Source organism: Pezoporus flaviventris, unplaced genomic scaffold (genome assembly GCF_033815535.1).
Source record: "Pezoporus flaviventris isolate CSIRO_AGI_PZ_B2104156 unplaced genomic scaffold, CSIRO_AGI_Pfla_v1 ptg000005l, whole genome shotgun sequence".
Taxonomy (NCBI): Eukaryota; Metazoa; Chordata; class Aves; order Psittaciformes; family Psittacidae; genus Pezoporus; species Pezoporus flaviventris.
In genome coordinates, this window is record NW_026892553.1 from 2,731,366 (window position 1) to 2,745,900 (window position 14,535).

Below are 14,535 nucleotides of genomic sequence, written 5' to 3' on the forward strand. Positions count from 1 at the left end.
GGTGCAAGAGACTCCTCCGACTTGCACTCTGCTTCCTACAAGACCGGCTCATTGCAGGAGCTGCTCAAACTGAGACAGCATTAGAAGATCCTGGGAATATCAGCTGTTTTCATAGAAGCAACCTTAAAACTGCAGTCCTTTGATCCCCGAATGGCCACACCAGCCAAAACTGGTAAGGGGCAGATGATAATCCCTGCACAAACGACCAAAACTTCAGCTACTTTCTCAACGCAGCAGCACTGAGCAGGTAAGAACAATCTGTTCCTCTGAGCATCCTGGCTTATTGCCTAGAACATCAATATGCTCCTAAGGAACTGACTTCATTTAAAAGCTTTACCAGACAAAGGTAAGAGAAACTGTTTCAGCCTATCTGGAAGCATGCCTAGCATTCCTGCTGCATGTCTCAAGGTAGCCAGCAGGTTAGAACAGGAACCACTACAGCTGAAAGGATTTTTACTTTTCATTCTCAGTAAAGCCAAACCTCAATGCTGCATGTGGATGCTCCTTGCTCTCTGCAACCGAGATGTTTCCAAACCCTTCCACTCAAGACAACCAAAACAAATGAGATGGTCAGGAAAAGCAGTAGCTTGCCCAAGCACTTCGGGTCTGTAGCAGAAACTTCTCAGTGCAGCTACTTCTCCCAGTGACACCAGCCTGTTCCAGGTAATTAGAGCTTTCTACAGTATTCTATTTCAGACAATTTAAGTACATAATTAAATACTCTCCTACACTTACTATTGCAGACAGGAAGACCAAAGGTCTAGTTTGGGGGATGTGTCCTCTGCATTGCATCACCACATGCCCTGGGAGAAAAGCTGCACTAGTTTCTGAGACAAGGCAGCGGAATTCCCTATTGCCCAGGACCTGCCTTCTGCTCCTCCCCTCTGCCTCATCCCACAAACAATGACTGAGAGCAGGTTCTCCTATAGTCACTTCTCACTCCCTTGTTGTTAGACTGCTGTTTTACTTCCAGCTGTATAACCCAAGTTACTCTCCAGGAAAGCCAGAAGGGTTCAGTGCACACTTTAGCTCTCTGAACAACTAGTCACAGAAATCTCACCGCAGCTCCCCCAGCTCTGAGCTCAAAGCACAGCAAAGCTCATGGGTAAATGCTGAGAGGTGTTACAATAAGGTGGCAATTAACCCCCTGATGCCTTCATCTATTACAATATGCTAAAAAAACTTCTCATTAACACTGCCATAAATACACTAAGACAAGCAAGCATTTAATCATCGGCCTCATCCACACCAGTATTCAGAGGATGAATTACAGAATGCATCCTTCCTTTGCTATACCACAACCGATAGCTACTGCTCACATGCCAGAAGTCGCTCAGCAGGCAGTTCACAGCTCTAAACACCACTGAGAATTGCCCCATGGGGGATTGTTTGTCTTTTCTTCCCTCTGTTCCTGAACTTATGCACCACAGAGGCCGAGGTAACTCGGCTCCTCAAGCTGAAAAAGAGGTGAGAGGGGAAAGAGGGAAGAGCACTGTGTACTGCCCCAGACCCATAACCATCACCTCCCTCACATGAGCCACATGCCAGGGTACACTCTCAACTCCACGAAGTCACACAAACACCAGAGTTTTAGAGAAACATTTATTATAGGGTTGCAGAATTTATGCCAATATAAAGTCCCTTAATAAAACTCTCAAGTTCATCAACTGCAGGACACTAACTCTTCATTATCTTTACACTGCAGGTTTCAAAAAAAGGAACAACGCGCTGACTGCAGTAGTAACGCTACTTGCTCATAAAAAGTTGATCTAAAAAGTATATATAAGCCAGAGTAGTTTAAGGTTACAGCTACAGTCACATTCACAAGTGAGCTATACCAGAACAGAGTCTTGAAATAGGAAGTTATAGAATAAACCAATTCATAACCAAAAAAAACCTGACAAGCTTTAAGAGCAATTCTATCTGAATCTAACAACTAAATACCACAAAACCAAACTAAGGTAGAAGAATTAAACATAAGCTCAGGGAAGGTTCCAAATATACATACGAATTCAATACAGTAATTGCACAAAAAGAAACAGGGTAGTGTTAAAGGTTTATGCTCACTGAGGCTGGATTTTACATGCTTCACACATGGTAGTTAAAATAAACCTTTAATGATATGGATCAGGTTCTTTAGCCAGGATGCGGAGTGCAGAGCTATTCTACAGAACTACACAAGATGTGCAAACCACAGATTGTTAATATTAATCATTCTGTGAAAGTTAAGGTGAACAGAACTGGTTCCAGCCAAGGAATTGGTTAACATTTTTATATATATATTTTTCTGCCATTCCCAGATTACACTAAATCAAACACATTCAACAGATAAACTGGTATTAGCCTTCTAAAAAAACCTTACTCAAATTTAACATTTACATGAGACAACTAAAAAGTTATACCAAGGATCAAAGAAAGCTGAAATGGTGACTTTGTCTTTTGAAATACAAGCAATACACAGAAAATGCATAAGGCTTTTGATTATCACTGCACATTATAAGAAGTCAATGTCTAATGCTCAGACTTCTCAATGGAGGTGTGAACTAGTCACCTCCCATCCAACACCCTTCACTGTTGACAGATCTTTGTTTCAACAACGAAAGAGTTTTCAAAGTGTCTGATTGAATGACAGTTCTCCACTGAACGTTTCTGCAGACCTGGGGAAGAGAGAAGATGAGAACTTAAGTAAAGCAGAGCTATAACCCAGAAGCAAGTATTTACAGGTTTTGTAACACTACGAACAGCAGCAAGATACAACCATGCAGTACACAGCGCTCCCACAGCCAGGCACTGCCACCAGTGTTTGGTATCAGTCTGGATTCTAACAAAGCACCTCCCACATTGTCAGAACAGTAACAACCAAAGCGGGAGCCAGGTACAAACACAGGGACAAAGCATGCAAGCACTTTTTTCTAGCATCCCTGCCACCACTTTATTTGTAGAAGAGACAACACTAACAGTTTATGGCAGTTTCTCATAGGCCTGTCTAGCCACAGAGAAAAGGAAAAGCAAAGCAGATTAAACTCTTCCCTGTAATTTCAGTAACTCAGAAAGGGCACAAGAAAAAACCCTGGTTCTTTATCAGTACTTCCCCCTACTCAGGATGCATTAACACAGAGGGTGCTTCTATAGAGATGTCTTCACCTTCAGCCCTGTAAGGATTTGCCATGTGGCTGATGATCTCCCTCAAGTTTTTCCTAACGGCATTAAAGTGATTTTCTCTATTTTGGGACATGCCAGATTGGATCTGACACAGGCAGTTTACCTGTAGCAGCTGTGAATCTATTAAGAGACAAGAATATAGCAGTCTTGCCATCAAGGACAAGCTGCTAATGCACTCCAACGTACAACCATTAGGGAAGAAATATCTACAGCTTAATAAGCAGAGAATTGTTCAAAGTAAAAGAAGCTATCCATTGAAGTCTAGAAGCACTAGCTCTTAAATGAAACCCAGCAGGGCACTGCTTTGGTTTGTAAGCACTTCAAATCCAGGCTGTCCTTCAATTCATCTCAGTCTTATTACCTGGACAAGCTATGAAGCTTCCAATGCTACCTAACCAGGAACATAACCTAACAGTCAGGATGACCTGTCGAGTTCCTCACATGCCTTCAGTTACAGCTCCAGGCAAGTGCCACAGAACCTGAGGTCGGTTTGACCTAACTGATGAACCAACGCATCCTACAAAATCCAAGAGCCAATGCAGCACCAGGGAAGCAAGACCACCTCTCCACAGAAATTAAAGGAGTTTATCCACTTCAGTCTAATTGTTTATGTGTGTATAGCTTGTACATGTTAGAGGAAAAACATGCTAGAAATCTGACCTAGAAAGCAAGACAAGCCTTGCTCCTGAACAATTTTCTCCTCAGCAGCAGTCTTCCAGCTGACTAGATTTCCCACCCTCTTTCACCTTCCTCCCAAGGGCAAACAAGGTTACGGAACAGATAACAGTACCAAGCAGCATTATTCATTTACTAGAATCTTTTTATGCGAATATTCTGCCATGAAGATGTCAGCAACATGTTACAGTAAGATTATTTAAGGAAATACCATAAACATTCTTTGCAGTTATTGTCTGTAGGCTAGTCTTAGACACAGCAGCAATCAATTTAGACCTGTTCATAGAAGCATCTTCACAAAGCTAAGAGATACAAGCCTCTCTCCCCCATAAAGGCAGCATTTACTGTTTCTTCATGTATCCTATGCCATTAACTACAGACCAGTCTTGTGCTCCCACATACAGAACCTTCTATCTAGCAACAGGACTGAGTCTCCAGCAAACAGGAGATGTGGCTCCTGATGCTATAAAGTGTAACTGAAGAAACTGCCACCTAAGAGGAAAACCAAAGCAGAGAGTTCTGACAAACCAAACATTTGCATTCTGGAAGGCTGTGAGTGGCAAAGGATTAGTTTCCTGTGTCTGGTGAGAGCAGCAAACTATGAAATGTAAGAACTACAGTGAACTAAAATCCAGAGTACTACATTTCTGTACTCCAGGCCTGCTCCCAGTATGTCAAACTACTGACACCTCAAATTCAGTTCTTTTCACAGAATAGCAGGGAGTGGTGTGAGAAGATGGACAGTAAAGAAACAGAGCTCAGAAGTTCCTATGAAGTGTTCTTCCTCTTTCATAGAGGAAGTCTGGGATGTCCAGAACTAGTTGTTCAGTTACTTCATTTTTGTTCCAAAGCAAGTGAACCAGAAGATAATGCTTTTACTTAGTGCTCCTGCAACCCAGTTTTAGGTAGGACAGCGACAAACTAAGCTGCACCTAGAGACTCACATGATCAGATGGATTATGTGAATTTTAAGGTCAAACTAATTTACAGTTTCAACCAAAGAGAAAAATGTTGTAACCTCTAATCCCATAACTGAAACTCTCTGCATGTTTGAATGACGTTACTGATATATACTTAAAGGTAGGGGAAAAATACCCATTTGTTCTCTGATTAGTCTCAGCTCATGTTAAGCCCTCACAACTCCAGTGGTTGAAGTATTTACCCTTTCCATCCTCCAACAACAGGTTTGGTTTCTTACTGATGGGAACTCACCTGTTATCTGGTCTCTGCGCTGAAGTCTGAATGTCTCTTTTCCAACACAGAGCTGGTAGATGAAGATGCCCAAATCAGACACATTATCGATCTCCTCTGTAACCACCATTTCTTCACGGACTAGGTAAGTCTGAGGCAAGTAAGAGCCAGTCTAAAAGAGAAAAAAACCCTGAAATACAGCATCCTGCTAAAACCAAGTATCACTACATTTTATTCTGCTTCAGAAGGTCTTCAGGCTCTAGATTCCAGCTTTACTTCTTTTACTTACAAAAGAAATTTGCATGCAACAGAAAGTTTGTAGTTAGAAGAAGAGAAAAAGTATTATAAAAGCTTTCATGTTTGAGGCAATACATCTAATACAATAAAAGCAGTTTCACCTACAAAAGTTAAGTCTTAACCAGAACATTACAGTACTACTGAAACAAATTCTCACCCCTCATGACCAACTCGGAAAAAATGGGCGCAAGGACACTCACTTAAAGTTTTATCTCCAGGAAGATAAAAATTAAGACACCAAGTTAAACTACATGAGGCAGCCTCTAGCACCAGGTGTCGAGGATTTAATAACATTTTTGAAAAGTATATTTGACACATGATTTCTCAATATTGCGTTTAATTTGGAAGAAGCAACAAGCTCTATCAGCTTGACTTTTAAGTCATCTTGGAAAAAACAGCAGTTTTTGTCCCTGAAGAGTCACAGTGCTTGCAGTGAGCTCGTAACTACAATGCCACTAAACGCCACTAAAACACAAGCACAAGTTAGCATTATGCTTTTCATTAAAACTCTCATAGGGCAAGGGAGCTTTCTGGTAGTAACTTTCAGGTTTAGGCTTTCCACAAGATTCGGAGCTTTATCAAATTCCTTTATAATAGCTAAATTTAACTTATTTGCTAGTTGCTTTCAGCTTCCATAAAGCTAGGTATTAATAAGAGCATTAAGCATGAATCTAATCAACATAATATACACTGACAGCTGGCCTTAACTTCAGTACAGTGACTGAGCCAGGGGGATTATGTACTTCGATGGCAAGAGGACTGTTCCAGCAAGAGCCTGTGGTTCAGGAGCAACACCCATTCTTATCAAAAATGATCTTGTCAGCATAACTACACAGAAAAGTTTCCACGTACCGCCAGTTTTGCAAAGAGATCCATCAGATTCCTTGGTGGCATAACTATGGATGTGTTCAGCGGAATCACGTAGCAGTTACCCAGTTGCAAGTCAAGATACGCAGTCAAAAGCTATTTTGAAAATAAGTTTTTAATTAAGCATGACCTTTGGCTATTAGAACACAGTCCTACAAGGACTACGAAAGACACTCTAACAGCTGAACATCATGCACACCAACAATCAAAGAGGTATGTTCAGGAACTGTCTAGTATAAGAACTTAACAGTCACCACTGTTGCAAACACAGTAGTTACAGGTCTTTTACAACAGGACTTCAGTACACAAGTGAGAGCTGACTAAAAAAGCTGCTGCTATCATAATTCTAAACGAGCACAGTTTATATTAGCATAAAGTATTTAGGAGTGTGCTTTCATAACTGAGGAAATCCAACTAAGCACAATGCAATGAAAAGATATCCAACTGCTGATAAACAATCATTCCCTGTAAACAGTTCTTCAGAAAATGTCAAATCAGCATTGCTAGTGAGTGCAAAAACTGCAGAAACCAAAATTACCAACATATCTGTTTGTTTTATTATGACTTTGCATAGCACTTAGCCAGAATCAACTGAAGTTCTTAAGTTGCCTGAATCGTTTAAGTTACAGTAAAGTTTCTGTCAAGACAGCAAAGATGAAAACTAAGCTCTGCAAAGGCAAGTAGCACAGCTCAGCTGTGTGGTGTTCAATGCTACTGTTGAAGGCAGCACATACAGACGTCAGTTCCAGTGCCTTTACCGTGATTGTATCTGCAGTGCCAAGGTTTGCTTCACAGCCTATGACAGCTTTTACAGCTAAGGATAACAGTTAATACTACCAACAAAATTTCAGTAAAAAGTCAACTTAAAACCATCCTCTCATCTTTGCTTTGGAGAAACTACATGCAACTAAGACATTGACAGCAAGCTTTCAAGATTTCAAGAACAAAACCCCTGAAGCTGTTGCAAATACCACCTGCTCCACAGTTTCTCAGTGAGCAACTTTCTCACCTTTCTCAATCTTACCCTCTCACACATACTCACCCTATCAAAGTCATGAACGATTGCTGCTGGATCACTGTCTGAGAACTTTGGAACAGGGACATCAATGATGGCTATGTTATCATCCTCTCGAATGTCAGCTTCTTCAGCAATAGGCAGGAAATATGGTTCTACTGCACGATCATGATTTTCATTTTCAAAGTAACACATTTCACCACGGTACACCTTATGCTGGAAGCAAGAGCAAGAATAATGATTTTTAAGAATAATGATTTTTACAGAAAATGTTCCTTTAAAACTGGTATTTCTAACCCTCGTTATGCTATGACAAAGCACAGGTCTGTCACACCTGGGGCTCTTATAAAGGACATCACAATCTTCACATCCCAGTTAGTGAAGGTAATCCATTTATAATTACACTTTTTTTTTATTCCACAATACTTGAAAAAGAAAGAACTTTGACATTACCTTAGGCATGAAGTACTTGTAGATGCAGGCTCCACCAACAACCACCCCTGCCAAGATGAATGCTAGACCCAGCAGAGTCAACAGACATCTCCCAGATGAGTTTTCACCTCCATGTGTGGCAATTTCCGGATCCTTTAAATAAAGAGAGATGAGAACTCAGGAGGTGTAGCTTTTTTGAATTTAGAGCTGTTATCTGCTGCTTCACTTTGACCTACCATTTTCTATCTCTTATAGGTGTGCACTGAGAACTGCAAGCCAAGCATTATATAAGGAAGACCGTTACATGAAATACTACATCATATTAAGATCAGTTTTCAAACAGCACTGAAAGAGGTATTTTCTTAGTTAGAAGATGCTCGCTAGACAAGCCTTTATCCAAAAACTACTTGAGTCATAAGGAATTTAAATAATTGTAACAAAGGATACAGTGCTGCAGGTGCAATATAGCACAAGGAAAGCAGGATTATAGCAATATAGCACAAGTAGAGCAAGGTCATTCTAAGATATGTGTTGTTTTAAGGCCTTTTACCAAAAGCTTATTTCCTATCCTCCTCTTGCTAACAGAGAAGGCTAAGATGCAACTTTGTCTATCAGGTGGGGAGCAGAACTCCGACACGAGTCAAACATGCAGGTTTTAGAACTTGTAATATGCACAAATCCACTATGGAAAAAGAACAATTTATCAGCCTCAATACAGCTCTAAGTTATGCCAAGTAAAAATAAAGTCACCATGGCACATCCTACCTTGCAGCTTCAAAGTACTCATTCTTCCAGCCAAGTCCTAGGGAAGTTTTGTTCCTAGTACCCTGAAACTTATCTCTCTACTTCAAGTGTTTGTTCCACACCCAACTCTCTCTCAAACAGATGACTGCATCCAAAGGAAACTATCACTACCATGTAATACGGTGATGAGCTATGTAATACCAAGTGCAAAGTTAGTGGTCGTGTCTGAATGACAAGTTCAACCCTCAAGAGTTGTTTCAGTGCCTTTCTAGACTTCCAGGTGAAAAGCCCACACAATGCAGGCTGAGAAGCAGCAGAAGTACTGTCAAATACTAAACAACCAGAAGATACTTTCTCTTTGAGCCAACACACACGGGATTTGGGTGTTAACAAGCACAAACCAACCACAAACAAACAAACAACCCAACCAACCAAATACCAACAAAAAAAAACAAACAAACCGACCCCAAAGTGTTAGGTAATCTGTCATGTCTGGCCAACTATGTGCCTTTAATGATTCCTGACTCTGGTATTTAGCACTTAGTTTTCAAGACCTGCTCTTTGTAGTGGTCAGGAAGAAAACTCGATTTCACAGCAAAAGATCTTTTCCTTTGTGCTGTTCCTACAGACAGTAGCTAGATTTAGCACAGCAGCTTCCAAGGCTTTTTTTTATTTGTGTCTCACTATTTGCACTCCTGTAGAACACAATATACTTAAGTGACCTGTGATCACAAGCCACAGCATTGTTACAAAGGCTGCACACATTTCCATGCTCAGCAAGACATAGTAATGTAGAAGTCAAATGCATCAGCTATGCAAGTACTGAAACAAAAAACAAGCTGTTTTGCAAAAGTCAATACTCCTACATTCCACACTCACATCCTCCAAACAGAAAAATGTTGACTCAGCATGACAAACTGCTACAATTGGTTAGTTAAGCATTTGTCAAAAAACACCCCTAACCAACCCACAAGCAAGAAACCCCGCATAATTCTGACTTGAAACTTTAAATAAAGTCAAAATCATGCTACTTTATATTGCAGTATATGAAAATCATCTTTCAGAGTTAACTGGCTTTTAAGATCAAGACTAATTATGTTCTCTTCACATTCTGTCACTTCCATCTACACCTTCCAGTTCAGTAACTTATCTAGCCTGCAACAGTCTGCAGCAGGTTTTGGCACTACAGACATCCTACAGCTTGGATGATGTCGACATGTAATTAGCTACACTTGCTTTACACGTATTTCAAACAAAGCAAAGGTATTTATCATATTAAGAAGCACTGTAGGCAGCTTGAATCTGAGAACAAAGCGTTGACAAGGCTGATAAGAGAATACAATACCAAGACTTCGCTCCACTAGGTTACAAAGCCTCTGCTCAAAAATAATGTCATTAAAAGAACCACAAAGAAAAAGCAGTTCCAAAATGTGCTGTAACAAGCAAAGCAAACTAGGAATAAAAGACAAATCACTTGTGTTAACATCTGCAGCTAGCTCAAGAGTCACTGTTGACACAGCCAGCTCCAAAGAATCAGCAAGGAGAGTATTCTGCTCAAGTTGTCTCATGCAGATATTCTAGGGGACTTTTTCTGTGCTGTTTCAGCCAACATTAGCCATTAAGCTTGTTTGCTCTGCACAAATATTCCAGAAAAAGAAGACATTAAAAAACAGTAGAACAAGTTTGCGTTGGAGGAAAATGGTGAACTTGATGGGTACATGCAACTCTAAGCCTTGAAGTCAGAGTGCAGAGTTGTTAAAAAACCCCACATACACATGTGCAAACACAGAGAATACTGTGACAGGTGTAACAAAACAGCATGTGTGATAAACTGAGAAGAGCAGCCATCATGAGAAGAGAGGCAAAGGTGTAAGTGCATATTAGAACTACTATGCTCAGAATTTGCATGGTACAAGGCCAACAAAACACATATAACAAGTTGCCTCAGGAGTAGCTGATGAGTTTGTCCTAAAACTAGCCAGGCTGAGGATATTTTCAAATTTTCAATTAGTACTTGATCTACATTGTTTCCCTATTCTCCTTCCTCCTGACCTAATAATTCAGTGCTACTATATTAACTGTGCACACATACAACGCCTACAGCTCAAGAGCCCTCTGAGCAATAACACCACTCTGCACCCCTTCCCCTTTTAAAGGCAGGCTATTTTAAGTGAGGCAGATGATCTGCAGGCTGGAAAGCAAGCTGCTTTCCTGATTACACCTTAGAAGGCACAAAAAGGGGGAAGACAGGCACTAGAGGCCAACCCCACAAGTTTTATTGTGTTTTGGCCCTTTTCTTTTAAATTTATTTTCTTACTCCCCGATTAGGAATAAATCAGTAGCTCTAGAGGAGGATTATGGGATGGGCTGAGTTTATTTACCAAGAGGCTGATCCTCAACTCACTAAAACGGCAAAGTCTCCCACAGATTTGAAAAGTTCAGTTCAAGTCAGCAATATGACAACTCGTTAGGAAGGCAAAGCCAACCTCAGGTTTCTATTTAAAACCCTTTATGGCAGGTTTCTTAATTTAAGCGAGGCATACCAGACACCTCACCACAGCGCTGCTCCAGCTCGCTGCCTGCGAGGGCTTCTGCGCAGGAGGGAGCGAGCCCTAACCCACTTTGTCTGCCTGAAGACGCAGCTGCGAGCCGCCTCTTCCCTGGGGCCAAGCTGATGCCGAGAGCACGGCATTTATCCCTGCGCCTCTCCCCAGGCTGGAGCCGAACGCCGGAGCTCGCCGGGGGGGCCGGGGCTCACCCGCCTGCCTGCTGCGGAGGTTTAAAACCCCGTCAGGAAAAGAGGCCCTGGCACGGGCCCAGCTGCGAGATAAACAGCCGGGCCTGCCCCTGCGTGCCGGCCCGCCGATGTCACGCCAGCCCCTCAGCTCGGCACCGCCCGTGGCCGCCCGGGCTCGGAAAACAACCGTGGGGAGGGAACCGCAAAGCGCCTGGGCCCCCTCAGACCCGCTCCGCCCGGCAGCCCCTCGCTGCACCGGCCCTGACGGGAGCGGCCCCTCTCACCCCCCCCCCCCCACCGGGGGCACACCGTAGGGCGGCCGCCACCACGCGGGGAGCCTGCCCGGGGCCGCCTGCACCGAGCGGAGCGGCGGGGCCGGCGGCAGAGCTCCGCTGGCTGCCCGCTGCCTTCCCCCAGCCCGCAACCGCTGCGAGAAGATGGCGGCGGCGTCCATGTCCTCCTGCCACCCCCTCCACCTCCACCGCCGCCGCCGCCGTCCCCCTGCCCCGCTCCTCCAGCCGCGGCCTGGCGGCGGGCAGAGCACGCTCCCCGCACCTTGTCGGCCACCAGCGCCTCGGCCGCCTCCTTCTTCGGCTCATCCTTCTGAGCGAAGGGGGAATTGAACGCGATCTTCACCATGGCCGCTGCTCCGCGCCGCCGCCTCCCCGCTGAAGAGCCTGAGGGCGGCGAGGCGGGGCACAGCGAGCAGGCCACGCCCCCTTTCCCGCCACGCCGCCGGGCACCGCCCCCTGCAGGCCGGGCGGAGCGCTGCGGTCCCCGGCGGGCCGCGGGCGGAGCGCTGTGGTCCCCGCAGGGAGCTGAGCCCTGGGCTGCCGGAGAGCCCCCAAAAGTTCCTTTTCTCGTCCTGCTGGCGTGGAGCGTGGCACCCTGCAAGGGGCGATCAGGCCCCCACAGTACCTATGTGTGTGACCCGCCGCCTGCCCCCCCCCGGAGCTGAGGCAACCCAGGGACTGGTCAAACTCCTGCCTGGGAAGAGCTGCATCCTGCCTGCGCTGGGCAAGGCGGTGAGGGGACCGCAGTGGCGGCCGGAGGCAGCATCCTTCACGAGTTTCTCTGCAGTCGTGTTCTTTCCTTTTATTTCCATGCACTATTCGTGCAGACAATCGTACAGACACCTAATGCTCTATTTTACACTAGGAACGCATCGCTGGTGAAGAGGAGGCATCTCGGGACCACAGTCAGTATAGAATCATAGAATTCAACTAGGTCTGAAAAGATCACCAAGCCCAACCTTTACCCCAGGACTCCCAAGTCCACCACTAAACCATGTCACTAAGGGCCCCTAGCACAGGGATGGGGATATCTTTAGCCAAACTGCCCCCCTTCTCTTGTGAAATATGGCCTAAGGGATCTTTAACAGCCAAGGAGACAGACAAGGCATCAACATTCATTTCATGCCTGTTAAGGAGGAGAAGAAAAAGAAGACTTAATGTATTAGATTGTCTGAAATTATCTTCTCCTTCATATGGATGAAAGTCTGTGTATGTCTCACTGGTATTTGAGTTTACATCTCTAGAAAGAAATCTGGTTTGAATCTGGTGCCTACGCCATTGAACTCTTCCTCTCAGACAGCTGTAATTAAACAGAACTGAACACTATGCAAATATTGCAATAACTAATTCTTCTAAGTGTAAACAAGATGCAGTGTGTATTCCAGCATTCAAAGCATGTTCCTGTTATTCCGCAGATGCAATATCACTGTTATTTCCTTTCAAGATCATAGCTTTGATTTAGCTCCCTTTCATGTTAATAGGAGTTTCGACTTTGACTTCAGTCAGAGAAAAAGAAAGTCTTTCATGTCTATTTAACCTGAATTTGTCTAGTAACAGAAAACACTTTTACCTCATTTTATCAAGAAATGAGAAAAAAAAACATACTTCCTAGCTTTAGTCTGTTAGGAGTAAGTTAAGCCATACTCTCATTGAAGTCCATGAGACACCGGTTTAAAAACAGATTAAGTTTCCTATATGTTCAATGTGGTACAATTGCTTTGTGCTTAAACAAATTGACATTATCTTCCAGTTACTCAACACCTTTACTGGGAGAAGAACACAGAAATAGAACTGGAATAGACCCTTGCTATTTATCAGGATTAGTGTCTCTCCATCCCAGCTTGCTCACTGCCTATGTTCTGTCATCTGATGCAAGGGATGGACACACCTTGAAATCCTGTACTCAGATAAAAAAGAAAAAACACAAGGTTTTTTACATTTGACTGTACTCGCTGAGTTTGCAAAACTGGAGCTCTCAGATTTTGTGGATTTCTGTTCGTGGCATCTGTGACAATCATTTATTGTAACGTGTTCAAAACTTATTCAAAACAAGTTAAAATATGCAGTGGCCAGGAGAATGTAATTCCAGTATCATCAAACAAGTTTTCCTACCCTTACACACCTGATAATAACAGTCAATTCAGTCAGTAAGGCTTCCTCCCAAATGAAGCTCCTCCTACAGTGGCCAGATTGTATTTTGTAGAGCAGTCTGAAGCACCAGCTCTGCAAAGGCAAATTCCATCCTGGGCTGCATAAATATAAGAAATTTCATGTATTTTGAGCATCCCACAATCATCAGGCTGCTTGACTGAATAAATATTAAAGATCTCTAGGGGTGGCTCCACTCCTCCACTTCTCAAATGCTTTTCCATCGGTCTCTTCTTACCAGTCCAGTTTTCTTTCAGACTTCTGCCAAATGTTGGCTGCAGTTTAGGCCTGGACATCCCAAAATATCTAAACAAGTTATATCACATATTCTATTGGATTCAACAATATTTCTGGTTTTCCTTTTTTTACGAGAATGCTCTGGGTTTAGTTTACTGGTATTTAGTCTGAGATCATCTTTTTCACCTTGAGAGACGAGATTATCCCTTTATCCTTAATTATCCTTTCAATCCTTCTGGTGTTATAATGTTAAGCAACACTGCTTAAAAAAATAACAAATATACCACCTAAATTGTCTCAGAGACTGGGGAAACTTGCCAAAAAAGAAGCTTGAACTGGTGTGCTATACCAGTTGTGATCCTGAATATCAGTGAACAACGTTTGTAAGGTGAGGTAGCATCTTCTATTGGACCAGTCATTGGCTGAGCAGATAATGCAACTTTTGGCATGCTTTTGAGCAATTCTTCATAGCACTAAAATGAATTTTTAATGTGTAGGAATATTTTAATTATTCTAATATACTTTAAAAAAATAAACTAAACTTTAAAATACATTCATGCTTATGCTGTCTCCTACTCTTGTGCATGCCAGGAGAATACTTTCTTGCCCTTTGAGAACAATAGGATACTATATAGAAAAATTTAATAAAAAGTATTACCATTATAGTAAAAGTATGGTTTGCAAAGCTTTCTCAGACTTTGAAGGTACTATGTATGTGCATAACATTCAGCTGTGTA

At 42.9% G+C, this 14,535-nt stretch overlaps 1 protein-coding gene across 1 annotated transcript; it reads right to left on the reverse strand.

Moving 5' to 3' along the window:
* Positions 1-1,588: 1,588 nt before the first annotated feature.
* ITM2A (integral membrane protein 2A) lies at positions 1,589-11,833 on the reverse strand. The gene is made up of 6 exons (XM_061445672.1): positions 11,676-11,833; positions 7,661-7,792; positions 7,235-7,423; positions 6,178-6,288; positions 5,050-5,200; positions 1,589-2,657 (listed from the first exon to the last, which is right to left on the reverse strand). Exons 1-6 carry the CDS (start codon positions 11,757-11,759, stop codon positions 2,569-2,571), a joined length of 756 nt encoding a protein of 251 aa, XP_061301656.1. The 5' UTR covers positions 11,760-11,833; the 3' UTR covers positions 1,589-2,568.
* Positions 11,834-14,535: the final 2,702 nt, after the last annotated feature.

Bases quoted from the DNA above. Each gene is read 5' to 3' on its own strand.
- ITM2A (XM_061445672.1), bottom strand. From the start codon at position 11,759: ATGGTGAAGATCGCGTTCAATTCCCCCTTCGCTCAGAAGGATGAGCCG. The intron at 7,424-7,660 runs GTAATGTCAAAG...TCTTGCTTCCAG, and splicing joins ACAAGTACTTCATGCCTAAG to CATAAGGTGTACCGTGGTGA. The intron at 5,201-6,177 runs GTACGTGGAAAC...TTTCTCTTTTAG, and splicing joins ATCTCTTTGCAAAACTGGCG to ACTGGCTCTTACTTGCCTCA.